The sequence below is a fragment of the Musca domestica genome, unplaced genomic scaffold, assembly GCF_030504385.1.
Source record: "Musca domestica strain aabys unplaced genomic scaffold, Musca_domestica.polishedcontigs.V.1.1 85, whole genome shotgun sequence".
NCBI lineage: Eukaryota > Metazoa > Arthropoda > Insecta > Diptera > Muscidae > Musca > Musca domestica.
This window is the reverse complement of record NW_026712418.1, coordinates 755,181-782,871: the sequence shown is the minus strand read 5'-3', so window position 1 is coordinate 782,871 and position 27,691 is coordinate 755,181. Positions and strand designations below refer to the sequence as shown.

The 27,691-nt window shown below is 36.2% G+C and overlaps 1 protein-coding gene across 1 annotated transcript in view; it reads right to left on the bottom strand.

The window, feature by feature from the left end:
* LOC131806714 (GATA zinc finger domain-containing protein 16-like) overlaps nt 1-27,691 on the bottom strand; it is a 94,078-nt gene that overhangs the window by 23,241 nt on the left and 43,146 nt on the right. Inside the window, exon 4 of the mRNA XM_059131325.1 lies at nt 4,388-4,520. Coding sequence (XP_058987308.1) covers nt 4,388-4,520 — 133 coding nt within the window. The remainder of the gene's footprint in view (nt 1-4,387; nt 4,521-27,691) is intronic.

Below are 27,691 nucleotides of genomic sequence, written 5' to 3'. Positions count from 1 at the left end.
GAAGATGAAGAGGTGGACGCCAAAAAAAAAACTAACGTTCCCAGAAGCCACTTCTTGGGAGGTATGTTTGCAAAGGAAAAGAAAAAACTTTGGGCAACCCATAATTCATAAAGAAAACAAGCAGAAGCAGCAGCAAAAAAAAAAAAAAAATAAACAGAACTTCTCTCAGTGTACTTTTTTTCTATTTGTTCGGCTGCGCTAGCATCAGGCTTTTAACTGCAGTTTTACTAAGTGTTTTCGGGGAGTTGCAGTATTTCGTCGACACAAAATTGGACAAAAAGCAAATGCCGAGAAAATCATCAAACTTAAAAAAAATGGAGAAAAAATAGCACTGAGAATGGGAATGCCAAAAGTGACATTATGGCAGTGAAGTGACTCTTGTGCCGACACAGAAAAATAAAAACACAATAATAATAAGTGAATGCTTTCAATGGAACAATTCTGCAAGCGAAATGGGTCGAAGTTAAGTCTTATAGGCTTTAAGAGAGCAATGAAATGAAAGTGCCAAAATAAGATGGATTTTTTTTATTTTTATTTGTTTTGAAATGTGAAATTCTTCACGAAATTAAGTAGCAGTTATCAAATTAAAAATATCGTTATGAAATTCCAAATTCTGCTAAAATATTAAAAATACCGTATATATCTAAACGAAGACGTGGTCCTGCATAGCCATCTTTTGTCATAGGCCATTGCAATATTCGAATACGAAACTTGAAAAAAATCCGTTGAAAAATACCGTTAAAGTCATTAAAATTCTGAATATAGAAAGGTACCGTTATATGGTGGCTATACGAAGACCTGGACCTGCCAAGACAATTTAATGTCGCAGGCGGTGGTACCTATTAGGAACTTCATATAAGAAAATTTAAAACAATTTCGGTGAATATTGTTCACAAAATTGTCAAAAATACCGAATATAGGGAGGAACCGATATATGGGGGCTATACGAGAACGTGGACCTGCATAGACCTGCATGTCGTAGATTGAAGTAAACATTAGAAACTTCAAATACGAAATATGAAACAGTCCCGGTGAAAAATCTCCCTAAAATCATTAAAATACGGAATATAGGAAGGTACCGTTATATGGTGGCTATACGAAGACCTGGACCTGCCAAGACAATTTAATGTCACTGGCTGTTGTACATATTAGGAACTGCATATACTAAATTTAAAACAATTTCGGTTTTCCTACAATCGTCAAAATACCGAATATAGGGGGTCTATATCTATCTATATCTGAGCCTGCATAGGAATTTTTCCGTCATAGACTGTACTTCTCATTACGATATTTTAAAAAATTCCGGTAATAATACCGCTAAAATCATCAAAATACCGAATATGGATGCTATATGAAGACGTGGACCTGCATACACAATTTTTTGTCATAGGCTGTAGTACCAATTACAATTTCTAAATAGAAATTTTGAAACAACTTCAGTGAATAATGTCCCTAAAATCATCAAAACACCGAATATCGGGGGTGCAGTTGTTGGGTGCCATATGATATCGTGGACCTATGTAGACAAATCTCTTCCAGGCGGTAAAGTGCTTAGAAGAACTTCTTCTTCTTCCATTGCAAAATGTAGATAAAATCATCAGAATACCGAATATTGGGAGGTACTGTTATATACGGGCCATAAGATATCGTGCTCCGATATAGGCCATCTTCAGAATTGATCTGCCTGCCGAAAAAAAAACTGATTTAGCTTCCTATCTTATTCGCTTTGATTCTAGCGTGATTCTAACAGACGTACAGGCGGACGGACGGATGGGACTAAATCGTCTTAGAATTTGACGCTGATCAGGAATATATACAGGGTGAGATAAAAAAACTGCAACAAAGTCAAACGCCATATTTTTACCTTTTTTTAAATTTTATTGAATGAAGGCAAAAAATGTCGGAAATAGCATCAAATTTTAGAATTAGTTTAGATTTGTTCGAAGCGTTTGTTTGAGCTGATCGACTCTCTGGACACAATAGTCCAACGGATTGGTATCCGGAGATTTTGGTGGCCATTGTGCGCTGGAAATGAAGCGAGGAACCTTATTTTGTGACCATTCTTGGATGGCGCGTGCTGAGTGCGATGGTGCTGAGTCCTGTTGGTATGTCCAAAGTTTGCAGCCAAAATGTTTGCGTGCCCAAGCCCAAGCTGATGCCGCTGTCAATTATTACGAGCGGAGAGCGACCATCGGCTGTTATGGCGTTATGGCCCAGACCATCACCATGGCCGGTGCTTGAGTTCTGGTGGCCAACCGAAGGTTCACATTTTCAGCTGACCTCTTTGGCAAGAAAAACGATTATTTTGTTTGTTTACAAACTGTTGGATAAGGAATGTTTTCTCATCGGAGAAAATCAAATTCGCCAGTTTACCACTTGCGACCAAGCGAAGCAACTCTTTCGAGTCTATTTTCACTTTTTGGAATTTCAATGGCTTTAACACGAGCTCAATTTTCAATATTTGCGAATGGAATGTTGCGATATGTCCAGCTCACGTGCCATTTTTCGGACACTGTGACGCGGATTTCGATCATGTCGCTTCTTTACTTTTCGAACCATTTCTGCTGATGTTGCTGTTTTCTTCCGTCCACTTCCTTGACGTCGGGCTACGCTACCAGAATCACGGTAACGAGTGATGGTACGAGATTTATTCCCATTTAAATGCTGGAGTGTTCTAACGATAGCCTCTTGTGGTTTTCCAGCCAAATAAAAAGAAATCACACTATAACGCTTGAATTCCATAACGAATAATTTTTTTTTTTCTGGAAAATTCTCACCAAAAAGCTTTTGTACGCTTGTCAACAATATAATGAGCTGTCACTGGAATAGTTTTAACAGCTGTCGGAATGACAGCAGTCTCACCCTGTATACTATCCAGCTATACTGCAATATTATTTGGTACCAGGGGTACAAATGGTTCCGTCAAATTTGTTGAAAATCTATTCAGAGTTGGATATAGTTCCAAAATTGTGAATACTCTAAAGCCATGATTCGCATTGAAATAATCTACTTTACATAAATTCTTAATATAAGCTTTTTATACCCTACACCACTAGGTGGTCAGTGTATTATGTCTTTGTGCATTTGTTTGTAATTATACCCTATACCACTAGGTGATCAGGGTATTATGTCTTTGTGCATTTGTTTGTAACAGGCAAAAGGAAACGAGATAGACCCATAGTTCCTTTTGATGATTTTGAGAATCCCATTCTGAGTAGATTTATGCATGTCCGTCCGTCCGTCTGCCTGTCCGTCCGTCCGTTCTTCCGTCTGTCCATGTATTTTTGTAAACAAAGTACAGTTCGCATTTATTGTCCTATCCACAAATCATTTGTTTGGCCCAAGCCATTTGTTTAGCTCCCATATATATCTTCGTCGGATTTGCCTTTTATTGTGCACCGAACGTGTAATGTCAGTCCGAATAGTATGGAATTTTGCACTTATGATCAGATTGGACCTCAACATAAGTACACCGAATTTTATCGAAATCGGTTTAGATATAGCTCCCATATATATTGTTCATCCGATTTGTTATGTTTGTCCTCCGCAGCCATAATATGCACTCTGTAACAACAATATTTGGGGAAATATATCAAATGCAGCTCAGAAATACCTTTGCTAAATTTTATCGAGATCGGTTCAGCTTTGGATTTAGCTCCCATATATAACTTCGTGCGATTTACCTTTTATTGTGCACCAAACGTCTAATATTTGCCCAAATACTTGGAACTTACGACCGAATTAAGTCTAGAAGCTAGTATGTCAAATTTGGTGAAGATCGGTTCAGATATAGATATAGCTCCCATATATACTGTTCATCCGATTTGTCATATTTGTTACCCACAGCCGTAGTATGCACTCCGTAACAACGATATTCAGGGAAATATATCAAATACAGCTCTGAAATATCTTTGCCAAATTTTTCTTACGGGAGCTCTGCTAAATATGCATAGTGGTGTAGAGTATCACATAGTCGGCTCCGTTCGACTTTTGTACATTCCTTACAGAGGAATAGATGTTTCAACAGGGAAGTTACACTCAATTTTCAAAAACAAAAAAGAAGCTCCTTGAAATATGAATGAAAAAACCACGGAAATCAGATACTAAAACGGATTTCTTCGAAAACAACCCAGTTTTTTTTTTTTTTGTAATGAAGTATTGAGCCTTCCTGGCAGCTTTGTTTTCCCTGACCATCTAGAATCAAGTGTGTTTTTTGCCCATATAAAATCATGTATTCCCTCTGGGACCATAAGCCTTAAGATATTTTTATTAAATCCATATTTTGTAAATGGTTTAGTAGTTAGCGTGTGTTGTATATTATGTTGCGTATTTAGAAATAAAATTAAAGAGTCCTTCTTCAATTTCTTTTTCTGAACTTTGTACTTACCTTGTGCTGAGGTGCAGGTCGTCAGTTGCGGTGAATAACGATCTGTCAAACGTTTGATAACATCGATTTGTTCTAATGTTAGTTGTACTGCATCTCGATGTTGGGCCTCACATGGAACATAGGCAGCCCAGAACTAGAAATAGAAAACAAAGAATACAAAGAATATGAATATCATAAACAAATATGAGAATTTTTTAAAGGATATGCCATTTAAAACAAGAAACGCATATAAAATCATTAATTTTTATGAATTTATTTTCATAACCCATTTTATGTAGCAGCAACAGCAAAGGCCTGACATGAATATCCATTCTTCCTGTCATCAAAGAAATATTAAAACGTATTGCCCATTCTTATCAAACTTTTTTTTTTGAAATGCCCATTTTATATCCTTTCCACACATCAAGCGAACGACATTGATATGCATACATGATGGCCATAAAGAGCAAAATTCCAGAGAATTGTAAATAGAAAAGCCATTGAAAACTTCAATCAAATATTCATATCTCTACATTTTGGTGAGCACCACCTGTTACCACAGCTCGTATTTTTTTGGTTCATTTTTATGATGATGTTTTAACACTTTTACGCCATCATTGGATCATAAAATTAATATAAATTTTTTAATACAATTTTGCGTTAATGTTGTTTCGAAAGGCAAAAAAGAAGAGAAACATAAAATAAGAATTGAGTTATAAAGCGATTGCGTATTCTATTCAATTATTGAGGGGGAGAATGCGGGCACCGAAATATTGATTTAAAAATTCAAGGTTTTGCTGGCGATAAAATTATAAATAAGTTAAAACGTATCAGTTGGATCTGCCGACAGATGTACAGGGTGAGATGAAAAAACTGCAACCAACTTCAGACTGCTGTCACTTCTACGCCACTCGTCCGACAGCTATAATAGTGTGATTTTTTTATACTTGACTGGAAAACCACACGCAGCACTTAAATGTGAAAAAATCTTTTGTGTCTCGTACGTCAAGGAAGTGGACGAAAAAACAGCAAAATCAGCAGAAATGGTTCGAAAAGTGAAGAAGGGACTTGATCGAAACCCGCGTCGCAGTGGCCGATAAATGGCTTGTGAGCTGAACATATCGCAATATTCCATTCGGCAAATATTGAAAAATTAGCTCGGTGTAAGCCATTGCAATTCCAAAAATTTCAAGAACTTACACCGCAACGTAAAGAAAATAGACTCAAAAGAGCTAAAGAGTTGCTTCGCTTGGCCGAAAGTGTTTAACTGCTGAATTTGGTTTTCTCCGAGGAGAAAACATTCGTTGTCCAGTAGTTTGTAAACAAACAAAATGATCGGGTTTACTTGCCAAAGAGGTCAGCTGGAAATGTACACCTTCGGTTGGCCACCAGAACTCAAGCGCCAGTCATGGCGATGGTGTGGGTCGCCATAACAGCTGATGGTCGCTCTACGCTCGTATTAATCGACCGTGGCATCAGAATAAATGCCGAATATTATCGCGAAAATATTCTGGAGAGTGTATTAAAACCTTGGGCACGAACATTCCAACAGAACTCAGCACGCGCCACCCAAGAATGGTACAAAATGAAGTTCCTCGCTTCATTTCCAGCGCACAATGGCCACCAAAATCTTCGGATACCAATCCGTTGGACTATTGTGTCTGGAGTATTTTGGAAAGCAAGGTTGGCACTAAAACATACCAAAGTGTCGATCACTTCAAGCAAGTGCTTCGCCGGGAATGGGCGAAAATACCGTAGAGCAACATTCGGGCAGCGTGTAACGGTTTCATTGGCCGTTTGAAGGTCATAATTCGTGCCAAAAAAATGTAACAATTATGACTTTTAACTTTGTTGCAGTTTTTCTATCTCACCCTGTATATCCCCAAACAACAGGATGCCTATTTCGGATTTTTTCATCGTTTTGGTTATTCAAAACTCTGACCCTTTGTGAAGGAGGGACCAAAATGAATTTTCCTTTTTCTGAGATTTCCGATTTTTATAAAAGATCTTGTGTTGATGGAAATATTGAGATGTGCCAAGTCTGAATGGAATCTGATGTTAATTTCGCGTTTTCTAAGATTTATGGTTATTCAAATTTTTCACCCGTTGTAGGACAGGTACTCACAGCAGATCTTGTGTTAGTATAAATAATGGGATATATAAGATATGAAGAGCACCGGATGCTGATTTCGGATTTTATGATCGCTTTGTTATTTAAAACTTTGACCAGAAGAAGTATCAGATGGAATGGACCGATATGCTTTATCTTAACACCAGATCTTGTTTTAATATAAATATTGTGATATTTGTATTTTTTAATTTTATAAGAGTTATAATTATTCACAATTTGGCCCATTTATAGGGGGCACTTGATGGAGTGAACCGATATTGTCCATTTTTGCACCTCTCCTAGCCATGATGCAAAAATTGGGATTTGCAAACATGGAGCAAAATCGGATTATCATTTTTCTTTCTTTGCAGTAAAATATTTCTTTGAAAATTTCGACCTTTTGTGGGGGAGTAACTAGAAGGAAGGGACCGATGTTGCCCATCTCCGAACTCGACCTAAGTTTGCTAATAATATTACGACGTACCAAATTTAGACCAAATTGGATACTCCTTTCGAGAGATATCGTGCGCGCCAGCCAGACAGACAGACAAACGGATGTACGGACGGACGCACATCGCTAGATCGATTAAATACGTTCTGAAACGGATTTTGACCAAAGAGACCAAGGGTCTAAAATCGTTATTTCGATGAGTCACGTTTTGGCAGCATCAAATGATATATACCCTCTCTAGCCATGTTTCTGAGAGTAAGTATGGCCGCAATAACCGCAAAATCGCATAAAGATCTCATATCTCTGAGCCGATTTCAATAAAATTTTGCAGAGGTATTTTCGAGGAGTATTTGATGCGGTATCAAATATGATTCTTGTTAAGTGCATACTACACATGGGAGGGAGCTATAGCTATATCTGAATCTATTCTCACCAAAATTTTGAGCACTTACTTTTAGGCAGAATACCTGCGGAAATGCCTAAATTCAGTCCATTTGTGCTGATATTGGCCATTTGTTGTACAATAATCCTCAAATTGGATATATAGGAGCTATGTCCAAATCTGAACCGATCTTGACAACATTTTTAACGCATATTTTTGAGCTTTATCTGATATCAGGTACTAAAGATTATTCATGTGGAAAGTATATTACGCATGTTAGGGACTTAAAACCCCAAATCGGATGAAACATGTATATGGGAGCTATATCTGAACCAATTCTCCCAAATTTCAATAGGCTTCGTCCGTGGTCCAAACAAAAATTGTTTGGAAAATTTCATCTCAATCGGATAATAAATGCGATCTGTATTTTGTTCACAAAAATACATGGCCGGACGGACTGGCGGACGGACTGACATCGACTCAGAAAGTGATTCTAAGAAAATCCTCAAAAGCAACTATGGGTCTATCTCGCTCCCTTCTCCATGGTAGAAAGAAATGCACAACGACATAATATTCTGACCACTGTGTGGTGTAGGGCATTAAAATTTGACATAGCAGAGATAAAAATTCAGAATTTCTGAGCACTTTTTCAAGAAAAAATCCCTTTGATCAATTGCCAGTCCTTGGAATCTACAACTAAGACTAATACTAAGTCCAAATTTTGTGTTTGAATTAAAGAACTCACTTAGAATTTAGAATATTAAATTTTAACTGAATAGACTAGAATCCTTAGTTCCCCACCTTATCCTTCAATTAAGTTGCACCTAGAATTCAGGTATTTAATATTTGATTCTAATTTTCTGAATTTTTATTTCATTTTCTTTAAAGAGTAGCTAATAACATTAATACAATTTCCCGCTACAAGAATTAATACCGATTACAACCTTAAACGCCTCCCCCTATTATAAAGTTGTAAAAATAAACTCGTCTATAAAATGATATGAACGGCAAAAATAGAAGGCGATATGAAGAACATTGTGAATGGCTTACCATGTGAACGTTTAATGCAACATAAAATTCAAATTGCCAATTTAGCTAATGTAGGTTGGGAAAAGAAATATTCAAGCTCGCTCACATACGTCTTAAAATCCCCCCCAATACCCATTCACAAATTCCACATGCGCCACTAATAGAGTTGCAGTAATTTTTGCAATTTGACCCGGCCATTGTCTGCTGCATTAAAATATACAAACGAGCGACGTGACTTTGAAACAGGACAGGGCAAACAGGACATTTACGCCGCACACAACTTAGAAAAAAAAAAAGAAAAAGGAAAGTATGCCATGAAAAGCAACATGAGTAGGAAACCAATAGCTATGCACATATCGAGGAGATCCAAAAGAAGGCCCCAAAAATGAGGGATTTTCCCAAAAAGTTTTTTTTTTGGTGATTTAAAGTAATTTTCCAAAGATTTGAACTGCATTCAAAGTATTTTGTAAAAGTTGCACAAAAAAAGACGAACTACCCAGCCACTACAAAAATAGAGGGTCAAAACTTACGGAATGTTGCTCCCATTGTAAGTTGTTTTTTTTTTTTTCGGGGGAGAGGAGTTACATTTGAGCACACATGCACGTTTACATAGTTGTTGTCGCCGCAGAATGTTGCATCAACCATCCAACATGGACATGACTAGATTTTGTTTATTTTTCCGATACCCATACCCTACATATCGAAGATGTGTGTGGTAGATTGTTTGTACTAAATGCGACAGCATTCAAAATAGACTGTATATTAAATCTTTGGTATTATACATTAGAATGATTTGAGATAAAAAGGTGTCTAAATTACCTACAAATTGCCCAATCATTGTGAAAAACAAAATTCATTCAATTCGTTTTTTATACCCTCCACCATACTATGGAGGGTATATTAACTTTGTAATCACGCTATCATTCGAACGAATTGAGATTGAAGGCTAAAGTTTTGCAGACATATATATTTTGCCAGTAGGTAGGTTAAGTTCGTAAATGGACCATGTAGGTTCACGTTTTCATACAGCCCCCATATAACGGTACCTCCCGATATTCGGTATTTTGATGGTTTTAGCGACATTATTGACCGGAATTGTTTCAAATTTAATATTTAAAGTTCCAAAGGGATACTACAGCCTAAGACAGAAAATTGTCTGTGCAGGTCTTCGTATAACCTCCATATATCTGTACCTCCCGATATTCGGTATTTTGATGGTTTTAGCGACATTATTTACCGGAATTGTTTCAAATTTAATATTTAAAGTTCCAAAGGGATACTACAGCCTAAGACAGAAAATTGTCTGTGCAGGTCTTCGTATAACCTCCATATATCTGTACCTCCCAATATTCGGTATTTTGATGATTTTCGCAACATTATTCACCGGAATTGTTTCAAATTTAATATTTAAAGTTCCAAAGGGATACTACAGCCTAAGACAGAAAATTGGCTGTGCAGGTCCCGTATAACGGTATAGCCCCCATATAACGGTACATCTCGATATTCGGTATTTTGATAACTATAGCGACATTATTCACCGTAATTGTTTAAAATTTGGTATTTGAAGTTCGTAATGGATACTACAGCCTATGACAGAAAGTTGTCTATGCATATCCAGGTCTTCGTATAGGCCCTATATATTAGTACCTTCCTATATTCGGTATTTTGTGTACAATACTCACCGAAATTATTTGAGATGTAGTATTTGAAGTTCGTAATGGATGCTACAGGCTGTAACAGAAAATTTTCTATGCAAGTCCAGATCTTCGTATAGCTCTGATGTAACGGTACCTCCCTATGTACGGTATTTTGATGATTTTAGCTACACTATTCACCGTTCATTTCAAGTTTCGAATTTGAATATGGTAATGGCTTAGGTTCACGTCGTATAGACCCCAATATATCGGCTATATTCGGTATTTTAATGATTTCAACAGAATTTTTAACGGATTTTTTGTTGACAATTTTTAAATTCGTTCCAAATGGTGGAGGGTATTCAAAGTTCGGTACTGCTTTTTAACTTGTTAAAACTATACTAGAAGGGTACAAATATACGAAAACGTACTTAATATAATACTATTTTTATTCGGTAAACGGATAGAGCTAGAATTTTGAAATTTGGAATGAGGAATCACTGGTAGATTGTAACTTGTAACTTATAACCAAAGGGTCATTAGGAAATTTGAACTTTAGGTGTACCAAACGTACTAAAAGATACTAATTTGGTACCATGATGTTTAACAGATAGAGCTAAAAATACTTAAAATACTAAGTATACCAATCGCCTTAAATTTGGAGGATAGTAGGAAAACAATTGGAATTATGAAATATTGTAGTGTAAGAAAGGTACTAATGGTACCAAATTTGGTATAATATGTAGGAAAAGACTTAAAATTTTGAATATTGGTATATATATCATATACAGTGTGTAGTGTTTCGATTCAGAAGAGAATTTCGAAATTCGTACTATATAGTGTTCGAAATGTTATACACTTTTCATATAGTGCAGGAATAGAGCTGGACTTATGAGTTTTGGTACAAGGGCCCATTAAGGGTGTACAGGATCAATGTAAGTATGTGGATCTATCTGAGGGGATGGAAAGGCAGCATGTGACGGTTTCATTGGTCGTTGGAAGGCCATAATTCGTGCAAAAGATGACCAATTCGAACAAAGCTATACTTATGACTAATCCGAAGAAATCTAAACTTATTCAAAAATTTGATGCCATTTCCTACATTATTTCCTTTCATTCAATGAAATTAAAAAAAAAAAAAATAAAAATTATGGCGTTTGACTTGGTTACAGTTTTTTTTTATCTTTTTTTTTGGTGCAAAATTTCGTCTTTTACTCCGAATTTCATTGGAATCGGACATACATATCGCGTTGGGTGCATAACATGCATGAAAATATATGTGGGAGCTAGATCAAAATCTGTACCTATTTCGAAATAATTTGGCAAATTTATTTTTGTACCTAATTTAGCAGCTCATGGCGAATTTCATCGGAATCGCTCAAACATATCGCGTTGGGTGCATCAAATATGTAACATCGGCCGAAAATATATATGGGAGCTATATCCAAATCAGAACCGATTTCAATATGGCAAATATATTTTCTGATCAAATCCCGTCTCTTATTCCAAATTTGGAAACTGTATCTGTATCAATAGATATGTGTATATCAAATATAAATTTTTGGGAGGTACCTCCGGTTCTGATGCTATATCTTAAGTTCCAAGTGGCATTTCAAAAATGTATATAGTCTATGTTACTTTCAGGCAATGTTGTAGTATACTTGGAAATTTTCAGGAAAATCTATGCAGCGGTTTTCGAGTCCATAAATTACAAACAAACAAACAGACATACAATCATTTTCCTCTTTTATAGATATAGAAGTTGAAGATAGTTGGAAAAGTTATTTTGTTAATTGATTTTTGATCAAAGCAAGAGAAGTTTCTAAATATTCACCAAAGTTTCTAAATATTAATCTAAAAAAATATTCTCTCTTTTGAACTTTTCCCAACGTGGATATATGGCGACAATCTTCTTCAAGTAGGCGATTATCGCCATAGGAACATAGAATCGAAATTATAAATGCCTGAATTCTAGCTATATAAGTTCATGTCATGGCATAACATGGGTGTCCAAAAAAATCGCAAGCAAGTAAATCAGACAGACAGACAGACGGTTAGATCGACTTCAAATGTCCCGATACCTTTCCAAGATATAAAATCGATATTTCGAAGAGCCACATTTTAGCCGGATCAAATGATATACACCCACTGTAGTAATATGGTTGAGGATATTAAAAATATTCTAAGGACCTGTTTTTGAAAAATAATTGGACTTAATCTCATTATTGTTGTTTTTATAAAAAAATCCAAGAATGAAATTTTAACAATTTTCGTTGAAAACGATGGCTTAATCATTAAAAAATCGTATATCTGGAGGGGTTATTTATTTTATATTATTTATATGGGTTTACGAAAACGAAGACCAGAAGGGCAATTTTCTATCGTATGAGGTGTTACTAATTGCGAACTCTAAAAATTTATTTAAAAAAAAGAAACCAAAATATGTATATGGAGTTCCTACCAAAATGTGGATTTAAATGGACATTTCTTTTGCAAGGACGTTTTCTGCCCACGGGGATTAAAAACTGCGGATTTACAGTATATTCGGCAGAAAAATATAGCTATGATCCCAAAATACCACAAGTATAGTGGTATAGGTTTGTGTGGCTATATCATATAGTGGACCTATATATGTTATTGTCAAAACCAACTTTAAATATATTCGAGTAAAATTTCCGTTGGGAATTGATTTTGGCCGTCGGACAGACATATGGGCGGAGAGGACGTGTCATTAAACAGTCTTGGCAGGCCTTAACCTAACAAAGCCAATATATTTCTGGACATCGAAATCACAACCGCTCCTCCAAATATGAAACATACTATCATCATTATATGTGAGGCTATCGCCAAAAATTGAAAACATAATTTCAACAAAAATCAGCCGGAGAAGGCTCACTTCTAATTTAATATACTAAATATTAGAAGAAGACAGTGAAGTTCAGATAAACGTTGTTACGATCTCAATCTGACATATTTGTAAACCCAAACAATTTGCCTAGAAGTCAAGTTTCGGCTCGACCATTTATAGCGCTCTCTTCACTAGCTTGACTTATTTCCCTGGAATTTAGCTGAAACTACTTTTTTTGTCGACAAACTTGTTTCCCTGAAACTACAAACAACAGAATAGTTCCAAGGATTTTTAACCCCACTTCACATATGTATGCAGCCGAACAATTCCATTTGGAGGGCTAGCGACGACGAATGCAAGTTAACACTATTTCCGGTATGCTGAACAAAACTCGGGTGAAAAAAAATGAAAACTCCCAATAACATTGCCTTACTATAAATCGTTCATCAAATGAATGCATGTATGTGAGTACGTTTGTTAGTCTGTCTGTTTATTTGTGGGGCTGTGGCAGTGGTAAGGACAAATACTTTAGCACAACTCTGGAGGATTCCTTCGTAGTAGATAGGGAAATGTTTACAATTCCAACATCAAACATGACCACCAAATGGCTGTTGTTTGTAAATGGCTAACCATGGCGTAGCCGTTTTCTGCTACTCCTTTTCGATTTGCAACAACGTTTTGTTGTTCCGTTCCAGACGGGTGCCCGAAAATCACGTGATGGCAATAACTAAAAGTGCAAACATCTTGTTAAGCGCATTACTGAAATTTATTTTCTCGAAATCAAATCGCCATTCCTGGACTATTTCTAGAATAAGAATGAATAAGTTTGCAAATGTCGTACTCGAAATAGGTGTTAAATGGCATGAATGACTGAATAAGGAGAGCGAGAGAGAGAGGTAAACAACATTTATTGTCCGACTGGCTGGCGATAAATACGGTACGGAAACGTGCTTCATAGTTATTTAAAGCAAGGCGGATTAATTGTGCATGAACATTTGTATTGTTTAAAATAATCGTTTTGGTAATCTCTGTCTGGTTATTTGTTGGTTTGAATTAAAATATGGCAAGTAATTTGGAAGATAGATAGAGAGAGATTTTGCATAATATCCATTTAATGATGCAGCTCAATTGCAGTAATAAGAAAGGTTATGGCCACATTGTCAAACCTATTCCAAGTTATATGGGTGGGGAAAGTGTGTTCCTATTTGATCTGAATTTTTCTCCTTCACCTCTTTATAATATTTAATCAATTTTTTAAGGATATTATGAGTTAGCTATGTTCGTCAAATTGAGAGTAGGTGTATTAAACATTTTAAAGTTAGGGTATTAAAGAAAAATGGGTCATATAAGTCCACATTTGGATAACGACAGACTTAATGTGTTTAAGACGATATTTTTCCTGTTCGTTTTGGTGTAGTCCGCATACAGTTGTATCTCCCGATATTTGGTATTTCGATAACAAGTGTCCCATTTTTCGCCGGAATTGTAGTGTATTTCGAGTTCTAATGAGTACCACATTTGTTATTCAGGTTCATGTCCTCATATATTCCCCATATAACGGTAGCTCTCTATATTGGGTTTTTCATGAATTTTTTCTCGGACATATTTCAAATATCTGATCACTTATTTATAATGTTCTATCTCTAGTTCTAGTTCTAGCTACGGTGACACAACAGTGTCTATATAGGACCATGATTTCCAATAACGTGTATATAAAGGTACCTCCTATTATTCGATATCTTTATCATTTCAATTTAATTTTTCCACCAAATCCCTTCAAATTTGTGTTTGTGATGAGTTCTGCCTCCAGTGACATAACCTTGTCTGTATGTAGGTTCACTTTTTCCAACAGCCCCAAAGTACCGCACCGTCGTATGCATTTTGATTGTTTTCTATTTTGACTTTTTTTTTTTAAATTATATCGATCAAAAAACTAAAAAAAATTCGGAAATAGAATCAAATTTTAGAATAAGTTTAGATTTGCTCGAATTGGTCACCTTTGGCACGAATTATGCCCTTTAAACGGCCAATGAAACCGTCACATGCTGCCCGAATGTTGCTCTGCGATATTTTGGCCCATTCCCGGCGAAGCCCTTGCTTGAGGTGATCGACACTTTCGTATTTTTTAGCCAACCTTTTTTTTCCAAAATACTCCAGACACAATAGTCCAACGGATTGGTATCCGGAGATTTTGGTGGCCATTGTGGGCTGCAAATGAAGCGAGGAACCTCATTTTGTAACCATTCTTGGGTGGCGCGTGCTGAGTATTATGATGCTGAGTCCTGTTGGAATGTGAAAGGTCTGCGGCCAAAATATTTGCGTGCCAAGGCTTTAATACACCCTCCAGAATATTTTCGCGATAATAATCGGCATTTATTCTGATGCCACGGTCGATTAGTACGAGCGGAGAGCGACCATCGCCTGTTATGGCGGCCCACACCATTACCATGGCCGGCGCTTGTGTTCTGGTGACAATTTGCAACTGACCTCTTTGGCAAGTAAGCCGATCATTTTGTTTGTTTACAAACTGCTGGACAACGAATGTTTTCTCATCGGAGAAAACCAAATTCGGCAGTTTACCACTTTCGGCCAAGCGAAGCAACTCTGTAGCTCTTTTGAGAATATTTTCTTTCTGCTGCGGTGTAAGTTCTTGCACTTTTTGGAATTTCAATGTCTTTACCCTGAGCTCATTTTTCAATATTTGCCGAATTGAATATTGCGATATGTTCAGCTCAGTCTAGAAGCAAGTATATCAATTTTGGTGAGATATAGATATAGCTCACATATATATATTTCATCCGATTTGGGGTTTTAAGTCCTCACATGCGTATATGCTCTCCACAAGGCTATCTTTATCCGACTTCGGTTTTAATGTGCAAATAATGGCTAATACCAACCCAAATGAACTGAGTTTTGGCACTCCCAATGGAATTCAGCCCAGAAGCAAGTACCTCGATTTTGATCGAAATCGCTTTAGATATACCTATAGCTCCCATATATATGTTTCATCCGATTTGGTGTTAAAGTCCCTCACATGCGTAATATGCACTTTTTATACCCTCCACCGTACATAGTATGGAGGGTATATTCGTTCGTCATTCCGTTTGTAACTCATCGATATAATCAGTTTTGAAGATGGGCTATATCGATCCGTGACATCGTATAGCCCCCATATAAATGTAACCCCGATATTCGGTATTTTCATGATTTTAGCCAACATTTTCAATGGAAATGTATGAAAATCCAGCCAAGTAGTTCCTTCTGAGTAGTTTGCCCCCTGGGAGAGAATTGTCTGCATAAGTCCACGTTATCATATATCTCTCATATAACGGTACCTCTCGATATTCGGTATTTTGATGATTTTTGCCACATTTTTAATGGAATTTTCTCAAAATCCACACAAGTAGTTCCTTCTAAGTACTTTACCCCCCGAAAGAGAATTGTCTATATAGGTTCACGATATCGTATACTTCCCATACAACGGTACCTCTCTATATTCGGTTCGGTAGAATTATTATCGAAGTCATATCATCCACTATACAACAAAGTTATTTGGTACTAGAGGTACAAAAGCCTCCGTCAAATCTGTTGAAAATCGATTCAAAGTTGGATATATATTTTTTAAATTGTGACTTCTCTAAAGCCATGATACGCATGCAAATTAGGTTCGTAGTTGGTATGATCTACTTCACATAAATTCCCAATATAAACCTTTTTGTTACGGGAGCTCTACTAAATACGCATAGTGGTGTAGGGTATCATAAAGTCGGACCTACCCGACTATTGACCTTTCCTTACTGGTTAATGCTGAATTAGTGAACTTAGACTCTCAATTTACCCATTTTTAATGCAGAAACATAAAACCAGGGTTTCTTAAATATGTCCTTGGAACTTTTTAACATAAACATCCATAAAATCGTTTAGGAAGCCATCAGAATTACTTCGACATGTCTTGATAGTTATCTCTTTTTTATCTCGCTTAATATAAGTAGAATATAAGTAGAAATGCTATAGTTAATAGGGTTTTAATACCAATTTCTCAAAAATATATTTAGAATATATAATATTGATGTGGAAAGGTTGTAGCTACGTTCCATTGTTAAATGAAAAAAAGTTTCTTGTTTCAGCTCATATAACAAAAGAAGCACTGAAGCAGTTATAAGAATTCGTAATTGCTTTCCCCCAATAAATGTGGTAATTACTTTCATTTTTGTCGTTATAACACACATGAGAGTATTACAGATTTTATAGTTTCCTTTTAAGTTTTTCTTCTGCTGGTACATAACACAAATAATGACATACACCTGCCTCTCCATGCGAAGTGGCTTTGAGTTGCGGAAACATGAAAGGGAAAATGTATTTCTCCCCCTTGGTTATGTGGGTGGTTGGTTACAATGGCAATAGTCTGAATTTTATTGTGCCACACCAATTTGAATTTGGGGGATAAAAACAAAAATCTTAACACAAGGTAATTCGTTCATTACGTTAAGGACAGCTGTAAGTGCAAATGGCAGTTTTGTCAAAAATATTGAGATTTTATGTGTTTTCAAGGTATAATTCGTGGAAAATAAATAACGTCGTTGGCGTTTATAGCGGTATTGTGAAGAGACTCTTTCGCATAATCAAAATAAAGGGATAATAAAAATGTAATACCAAATAGTTAAAAAGCTGTAAGTTCGGCCGGGCCGAACTTTAAATACCCTCCACCATTTGGAACGAATTTGGCAATTTTGAAAAATATAAAATCCGTTAAAAATTCTGTTAAAATCTTAAAGATACTGAATGTAGCAGCTATATTAGGGCCTATACGACGACGTGGACCTGCATAGGCAACTTTTGTCATCAGCCATTACAATACTCAAATGCGAAACTTGAAAAAAAATTGGTAAATAATTTATCTAAAATCTTCAAAATACCGAATATCGGGAGTTACAGTTATATGAGGGCTATACCAAAACGTGGACCTGCACAGACTATTTTCTGTCATAGGATGTAGTATCTATTACAAACTTCAAATACCAAATTTGAAATATTTCAGGTGGCCTAAATCACTAAAATTCTTTTTTCGGTAGGTACATATATATGGGTTTATACCAAGTCGTGGACCTGCACAGACAATTTTCTATCTTGGGCTGTTGTATCCTTGACGAACCTCAAATACCAAATTTGAAACAATTCCTGTGAATAATGTCCTAAAATCATCAAAATACCGAATACAGGGAGGTACCGGTATATTGGAGCGAATACGTGGACTTGCACAGCAAATTTTCTGTCTTAGGCTGTAGTATCCATTACGAACTTCAAACACTAAATTTCAAACAATTTCGGTGAATGATGCCGCTAAAATCATCAAATATATCGGGAGGTACCATTATATGGGGGCTATACCTTAACGTGGACCTACGTGGCCCATTTTCAATACCAGATATAACATACATTTGAGTAAAATTTTCGAAATCTGCTTCAATTCGTTCGGAAGCTAGAGTGATTTCCACGGACGAATAGACGGACAGACATCGCTAATCAGGAATATACAGGGTGAGATAAAAAAAACTGCAACCAACTTCAGACTGCTGTCATTTAAAAACCACTCGTCCGACAGCTGTTAAAATTATTCTTTATATTTGGCTTGAAAACCACAAGCGGCCCAATATTAGAGCACTCCAGAATTTAAATGTGAATAAATCTTTTGTGTCTCGTACCTTCGTTACCGAGATGCTGATAGCATAGCCCGAAGTCAAGTAAGTGGACGGAAGAAAACAGCAACATCAGCAGAAATGGTTCGAAACCTAAAGAAGCGACTTGATCGAAACACGCGTCGCAGTGGCCGAAAAATGGCTCGTGTACTAAACATATCGCAATATTCCATTCGGAAAATATTGAAAAATGAGCTCGGGGTAAAGCCATTGAAATTCCAAAAAGTGCAAGAACTTACACCTCAACAGAGAGAAAATAGACTCAAAGGAGCTAAAGAGTTGCTTCGCTTGGCCGAATGTGGTGAACTGCCGAATTTGTTTTTCTCCGATGAGAAAACATTCGTTGTCCATCAGTGGCATCCGTGGCATCAGAATAAATGCCGTATATTATGATGAAAATATTCTAGAGGGTGTATTAAAGCCTTGGACATGCAAACATTTTGGCCGCAGACCTTGGACATTCCAACAGGACTCAGCACCCTCGCACTCAGCACGCGCCACCCAAGAATGGTTACAAAATGAGGTTCCTCGCTTCATTTCCAGCGCACAATTTCCACCAAAATCTCCAGATACCAATCCGTTGGACTATTGTGTCTGGAGTATTTTGGAAAGCAAGGTTGACACTAAAAAATACCAAAGTGTCGATCACCTCAAGAAAGCGCTTCGCCAGGAATGGACCAAAAAAAACCGCAGAGCAACATTCGGGCAGCGTGTGATGGTTTCATTGGGCCTTTGAATTCGAACAAATCTACACATATTCTAAAATTTTTAGATATTTCCGAAATTTTTTGCTTTCATTCAATAAAATTTAAAAAAAATTAAAAATTATGGCGTTTGACTTTGTTGCAGTTTTTTTACCTCACCCTGTATACATTTGTGTAAAATTTTATCAGCCCACTTAATTTTGTTCGAAAGCTAGAGTGATTTCCACAGACGCATAGACGGACGGACATAAATCGACATAACATTTTATGCTGTTAAAGAATATATATATGTGTGAGGTGTTACAAACGGAATGACAGGCTTAATATACCCTCCATACCATGTATGGTGGAGAGTATAAAAAGATAAGGCGTTGCTTCGATGTGTTCATGGCATTTGCCGAGATATATCAAACATGGTTAGTAATTCAAAGGAATTTTTAAGTAATTGCCGCTTCATACGCTCAATTAAACTTGTGAGTATGTGTGTAAGTACCACATTAATTTATTTATTTTTGAATTATTTATAAAGAGTTCACAGTCTTTAAATCATCGCAAACTAGTTTATTTTGGGAGATGAATAAGCATAACCCCTCCTCTCTCTTCCATCGATCAATGGGCCCCCTAATTCCTTAAAATACGCGGATGGCCTATTAGAGAAAGAAAACATCTTCGAAATCATGATGTCATTGTAAAAGCCATGAAACACAATTGCGTCTACCTTATCGCCAAGGCATTTTAATTAATTTATTACGTCTCCGGGATACATAATGCACAAATACCAACCTCGGTAACGACCACAATCATAATTGCCATCGTCATTCATAAATTACGATGAAAAAGAGTGGCAAAGAGATAAGCATAGTTGCCTCGCCAATGTCGCATAATGATAAAATATTTTCAGTGTCACTTAGTACTACAGCTAATCAAGAATAGACCAGAGCTAGACTCTTCATTTACGGAAGTTAAAAATTGATTGACAACCCTTTTATGGGGGGTACTGTAGCAGGCATTTCCACATAATAGGATTATGTTTTGGGGAACTGCGTGACATGAGGCGATGATATAATTAAAGTTTAATTAAATTATCTTGCGTGACATTCCCAAAGGTAAAATTGATGGGTTGTCAGGATTAACTATTCATCACTTTCTTTGATTTAATTCCTATGATTTTTGTTAAAAATAGAACAAAATTCTTTGAAAATTAATTTAAACAACTTAAAAAGTATCAGTCGCTTTCGCCGACAGATGTATACTCTCAGCCAATGTTCGCTTTCATTTAAATATATTTGTACTTGTTTTATGCTCATTCAAACCCGAAGGAATGGGCCAATATTGTATATTTCGAACCGGACCTAAATGAATATGATATATATATATATATATATATATATATATTGCGACGTGCCATATTTGGACTATATCGACTACTTCCTTCACTTTACATGAGATAATTTTTAGAAAATGTTAATAAGTGCATGAAGTACCAGATATAGTCGACCGAAGTATTTTCATTCTTCGGCTAATGCAGATAAAAACATTGGAATTACAAGAAAATCGAACATTTATATTTTTTATATACATTTTATGCGAAATCACAAACTCCATATTCATCTATGGTTTCGGTTGAGAGAAATATTTAGATATATCAGGTTGCAAAGAATCGCTGACTCGTTTCGCAAGTTATGACAGGTAAAAGTATAGAAAATTGTGACCCTTTGTGGGCGAGGTACCAGAGGGATTCGCAGACAAGAGATCTTGCGTTAGCAGTGCGAAATTTGAAGGGAGTTGGATGCTTATTTCGCGTTCTTTGAGCGTTTTGTTTTCCAAAATCTTGAACCCCTACTATCTTTATAGCAGATCTTGTGTTTGTGGAAACATTGAGATGTCGCGTTTCATAAACTTTTGACCCTTTGTGGAGGAGGTACCAGAAGGTGTGGACCGATATATTCCATGAGTGAAATATAAAGAGAACCGGATGCTTATTTCGGATGTTATTCAAAATTATGACCCTTTGTGGAGGAGGTAGCATAAGAAATGGTCCGATCTCTACCATCTTCACACCAGACCTTGGGTTAATAAAAATATTGTGATGTGTGTAATTTTAAGGCAATCGGCCTTAATCAAGTTAAAATCGGATTATACTTTCCTTTTCTGTGATTTTATTTTGTTTTTATACCCTACACCACAAGGTGATCAGGGTATTATGTCTTTGTGCATTTGTTTGTAACAGGCAAAAGGAAACGAGATAGACCCATAGTTCCTTTTGATGATCTGCATAGAATCTCTTTCTGAGTTGATTTATGCATGTCAGTCCGTCTGTCCGTCCGTCCGTCTGTCCATGTATTTTTGTAAACAAAGTACAGTTCGCATTTATTGAAATTGGAGATAATCGGTAAAAATTTAGATGTAGCTCCCATATATATCTTCGTCCGATTTGCCTTTTATTGTGCACCAAACATGTAATATCAGCCCGAATAGTATGGAATTTTGCACAAACTACCAAATTAGGCCTGAAAATAAGTATTCCAAACTTGATCGAAATCGGTTCAGATATAGCTATAGCTCCATTATATATATTGTTCATCCGATTTGTTATTTTTGTCCTCCGCAGCCGTAATATGCACTCTGTAACAACAATATTTGGGGAAATATATCAAATGCAGCTCAGAAATACCTTTGCTAAATTTTATCGAGATCGGTTCAGATTTGGATATAGCTGCCATATATAACTTCGTCCGATTTACTTTTTATTTTGCACCAATCGTCTAATTTTTGACCAAATGGGATGGAATTTGGCACATACGACCGAATTCAGTCCAGAAGGTAGTACGCCAAATTTGGTGAAGATCGGTTCAGATACAGCTATAGCTCCCATATATATTGTTCATCCGATTTGTTGTATTTATTACACACAGGCGTAATATGCACTCCGTAACAACGATATTCAGGGAAATATATCAATTACAGCTCAGAAATATCTTTGCCAAATTTTATCGAGATCGGTTCAGATTTGGATATAGCTCCCATATATATCTTTATCTGATTTCAAATTAATTTTGAACCAAATGGGCAATACAAGTCCGAATTTAAAAGATATAAATGCTTCGGCATATTTAGTCCTTTGAATATTAAATTATAATTATAATCATAGCGTGTATGATTGAATTCTCACATAAAAAACTTTTAATTGTTATGTGGAGCTCAACTAAATTAGGAAAGTGGTGTAGGGTATCATAAAATCGGCCCCGCCCGACTTTAGGACTTTCTGGTTGATAATTGCGAACTTTTGTGGGAGGTACCAGAAGATTGGACCAATATCGATTTCCACTTAATTTGACAGAGGAATTTATTCCATCCTTACCAAAGAACATTGCTATTGAGTGCATAATATGACTTCGAGAGGATATATATTAAAAATCACAATTCAAAGCACTAGATATATAGGAATGGAGTTTCAACAAATATCGAATTTGCTTCCAGAATAAATTCGGTTGAATGTTTCAAACTCCATCCAATTTGGGCCTATTTTACATATTTGGTGCCCAAAAAAATCGGATGAAGATATATATGAAAGCTATATCCAATCATAAGCGATATCTATCAAATTTGGCAGATGTATTTCTGAGCTGTATCTGATATCAGTTACCAAATAGAATTGTTTTGGAGTGCATATTACGAACGTGAGGGACTTGAATCACTAAATCGGATGAAACATATATATGTGAGCTATAACCATATCTAAACGGATTTTCACCAAATTTGAAGTATTAGCTTCTATGTAAAAATTGGTGGTATCTATCAAAATCCATCCCGTTTAGGCTAATATATCCCGATTGGCGGGCTAAAATAACACATTTGGGAGCTGTATATATAAATTGCAACTGATCTTGATAATATTTGTCAGAGGTATTTCTGAGCTGTATCTGATATCAAGTACCATATATCATTGTTCTGGAGTGTATATGTAATATGCACTGTGGGAGCTATAGCCATATCTGAACCGATTTTCGCCAATTTATATAAAAGAGTAGAGTAGAGAAATAAATGTCTGACTGAGTGAGAATCAGCGCCCAGACGAAACGACTGATACTAGAATAAAATTTTCCACGGACATCACTCTTGATGCATACGATAAGGCTAGTTTTTTTGGAAATTCTGAAATTTGGAAAAATAGTCATTTATTTGATAGATGTTCCAAAGATTTTTGAAAATTCGATCCTTTAGCGTACGAAAAGCTCTAAAATGTAACTAAACTTCCAATATTGTACCGTTTGTTACTATGGAAATTTGAAATTTGGTATGAAAATCAATGTTGAAAAATAAGGTTAAAATACAGGGTGAGATAAAAAAAAAACAGCAACAAAGTCAAACGCCATAATTTTTACAGTTTTTTTAAATTTTATTGAATGAAAGCAAAAAATAGCATCAAATTTTAGAAAAAGTTTAGATTTATTCGAATTAGTCACCTTAGGCACGAATTATGGCCTTCAAACGGCCGGTGAAACCGTCACACGCCGAATGTTGCTCTGCGGTATTTTGACCCATTTCCTGCGAACTTTGGTATTTTTTAGTGCCAACCTTGGTTTCCAAAATACTCCAGACACAATAGTCCAACGGATTGGTATCCGGAGATTTTAGTGGCTATTGTGCGCTGGAAATAAAGCGAGGAACCTCATTTTGTAACCATTCTTGGGTGACGCGTGCTAAGTGCGATGGCGCTGAATCCTTTTGGAATGTCCAAGGTCTGCGGCCAAAATGTTTGCGTACCCAAGGCTTTAATACACCCTCCAGAATATTTTCGCGATAACATACGAGCGGAGAGCGACCATCGGCTGTTATGGCAGCCCACACTATCATCATGGCCGGTGCTTGAGTTCTGGTGGCCAACCTATTTTTTTTCTCGCACTGTTTGAAATTTCAATAGCTCTACCCCGAGCTCGCTACTTTTGGAAACATTTCTGGTGATGTTGCTGTTGACATCGGGCTACGCTACAAGAATCACAGTAACGAGCGATGGTACGAGTCACGAAAGATTTATTCACCTATAAATGCTGAAGTGCTCTAACGATAGCCACTTGTGGTTTTCCAGCCAAATATAAAGAAATCGCACTGTCACACTTGAATTCCATCACAAATAACTTTTTTTTTTTTTGGAAAATTCTCACCAACATTTTTTTGTACTCTTATAAACAATATAACGAGCTGTCACTGAAATAATTTTAACAACTGTCGGACGATTGGCATGGAAACGACAGCAGTCTGAAGTTATTTCATCTCACTCTATATAATGTAGCATTTCTAGGTATTTTATTTTCAAAATTTACGCTGTGAATGTTTTCTACTACTGTCCTTCTATATCTTCCAAAAGTTCCATGGAATTGAAAGGTCTTCTTCTTAATTAAATTTAGTACATTTGTGAAATATTCTTTAAAATTTTTTTTTTTGTCTTCATCTCCTAAGGTGGTCCTGCTGCTCTTTCTCTCGCTTGTGCCAAATGAAATAGAAACAACATTCATAGCGGCCAAACAACACAGTTAAATGTTATTCCATGGATATCTCAATCTTTGGGCGAATGGTTAATGTTTTCGGTGTTTACATTGTCCGGAGCACTGATATTGCATTCACACTTGTGATAGAGTGCCGTAGTTAGGAATTTCTAGTTTTTATTTGCAGAGGCCAGCCACAGACAGCACCAGTCGACTAAAAACACCAAAGGACCAACCGACCGACCATAAAGTGAATTTGCAATAAAATTTATGGCTTTAACTGATGCTACGCATTTTAGAATGCCTTTTGCTCGGCTTCATAATTTCAGAGGTGTTTATGGTGGTGTTATATCTTTGATGTTGCTGCATCCGGTTACGGTTTGATGTTGTTGCTAGTGTTTTTTTTTTGTTTAGGAAAATATTTCTTGAAAATAAAGACGTTATCCAGAACAGACGAGGAAAGTTGAAGTGAGTTGTGCGTGTGTGTGTGTAAATACTAATTACAGAAGAGTGGCTAATGACCCAGGAGTGAAGTAAGGAAGTTTAAAGAGCGGAAGAAGTTGCGTTTCTTTGGCCATTAATTATGCGCTTTTACAATAACAACTGGTTTTAATGTTATTTTCTTAGGATAGTTGAATTCATGATTGAGATATTCAAAATTATCAAATATAATTTTTGCCTGCATTGTCTGGCTGGTGCGCACGATAACTTTCGAAGGTAGTATCTGATTTGATCCAAACTTGGTACATCGTAATATTATTATTAAACATAGATCGAGTTTGGAGATGGGAAATATCGATTTACTCTTTTTGCACCTTCCCCTCAAAAAGCCTAAATTTTCAAAAATATATTTTACCGCACAGAAAGAGAAAGGATAAACCGATTTTGCTTCAACTTTACACACATCACAATATTTTTAGTAACTCCGGTGTGAAGATGGAATATATCGGTCCACTCCTTCCGGTATCTCCCCTACAAGTGGTTAAATTTTTGAATATCCATGAAGTTCATAAAACGCGAATTTAACATTCGATTTCATTCAGACTTAGTACGTTTTAATAGAACACAAGATCTGTTGTAAAGATGATAGTGATCGGACCATTTCTTCTGGTACCTCCCACACAAATTGTCGAATATATCAAAAAAATATTTTACTGCACAGAAATAGAAAGAATATTTCGATTTTGCTCCAACCTCTCAAATCACAATATCTTCAGCAGTGCTAGGTCAAGTGCGGAAATAGACAATATCGGTCTACTCCATCAAGTACCTCCCCCTCGAAATTTTGAATAATTATATCTCTCATAAAATGTGAAATAAGCATTCGACTCTCTTCAAATTTCACACATCCCAGTATTTCTACTAACCCAAGATTTGGTGTGAAGATGGGATATATCGATCTACTCCTCCACCACAGAGGGATCAAAATTTTCAATAACAAAATGCCCTAAAAATGTGAAATAAGCGTCCGATTCTTTTCAAACTTCTCACATATCAATATTTTTAACTAACACAAGATATGGTGTGAAGATTATATATATCTGCGAAACCCTTGTGGTACCTTCCCCAAAAACAATCTCAATTTTAAATACTTAAATCACTCATAGCTTTCGAATTAAGTCAGCGACTCCATACAAACCTGGTATATCTTAACATTTCCCTCAAAAAAAAAAAAAAAAACCGATGTGAATACATTCACTACACTCTAATACCTCTTCCGTCACAAAAAGGTAAGTTTTCGATTTACAATTATTCGCATAAAATTGAAAATAAATATTTTTGTCTGACTTATATCAGATAAAAGTTCATTAATGTTAGCCAACCCCTTCGGAACCTCCCCCATAAAATCTCAACATGTTGAATTATAAATACGGATGCCATAATATGTTTGAATAAACGGATAATAGCTGAGGGTATACATAGGTCGGCAAAACCCGACTGATGATTATACCCTACACCACAAGGTGGTGAGGGTATTATGTCTTTGTGCATTTGTTTAGTAACATAGAGAAGGAAACGAGATAGACCCAAGTTCCTTTTGAGGATATCCATTGAATCACTTTCTGAGTTGATTTATGCATGTCCGTCCGTCCGTCTGTCCATGTATATTTGTAAACAAAGTACAGTTCGCATTTATTGCCCTATCCAGATGAAATTTTGCACAAATCATTTGTTTGGCCCAAGGACGAACCCTATTGAAATTGGAGATAATCGGTAAAAATTTAGATATAGTTCCCATATATATCTCTCGTCCGATTTGCCTTTTATTGTGCACCAAACGTGTAATATCAGTCCGAATTGTATGGAATTTTGCACGTACGATCAGATTGGATCTGAATTGGAATGGATGCCAAATTTGATCGAAATCGGTTCAGATATAACTATAGCTCCCATATATATTGTTCATCCGATTTGATATTTTTGTCCTCGCAGCCGTAATATGCACCCTGTAACAACAATATTTGGGGAAATATATCAAATACAGCCCAGAAATACATTTGTTAAATTTTATCGAGATCGGTTCAGATTTGGATATAGCTCCCGATTTACCCTTTATTGTGCACCAAACGTGTAACATTAGCCCAAATTGGATGACATTTGTCACTTACGACCGGATTGAGTCTAGACAGTAGTATGTCAAATTTGGTGAAGATCGGTTCAGATATAGCTATAGCTCCCATATATACTGTTCATCCGATTTGTCATATTTGTTACCCACAGCCGTAATATGCACTCCAACGAGTGCATACCCACGATATTCAGGGAAATATATCAAATACAGCTCAGAAATATCTTTGCCAAATTTTATCGAGATCAATTCCGATTTGGATATAGCTCCCATATATATCCTTATCCGATTTCAAATTAATTGTGCACCAAATGGTCAATACAAGTCCGAATTTAAAAGATACAAATGCTTCGGCATATTTATTCCTTTGAACTTTAAATTACAATTATAATCATAGCGTGTATGATTGAATTCTC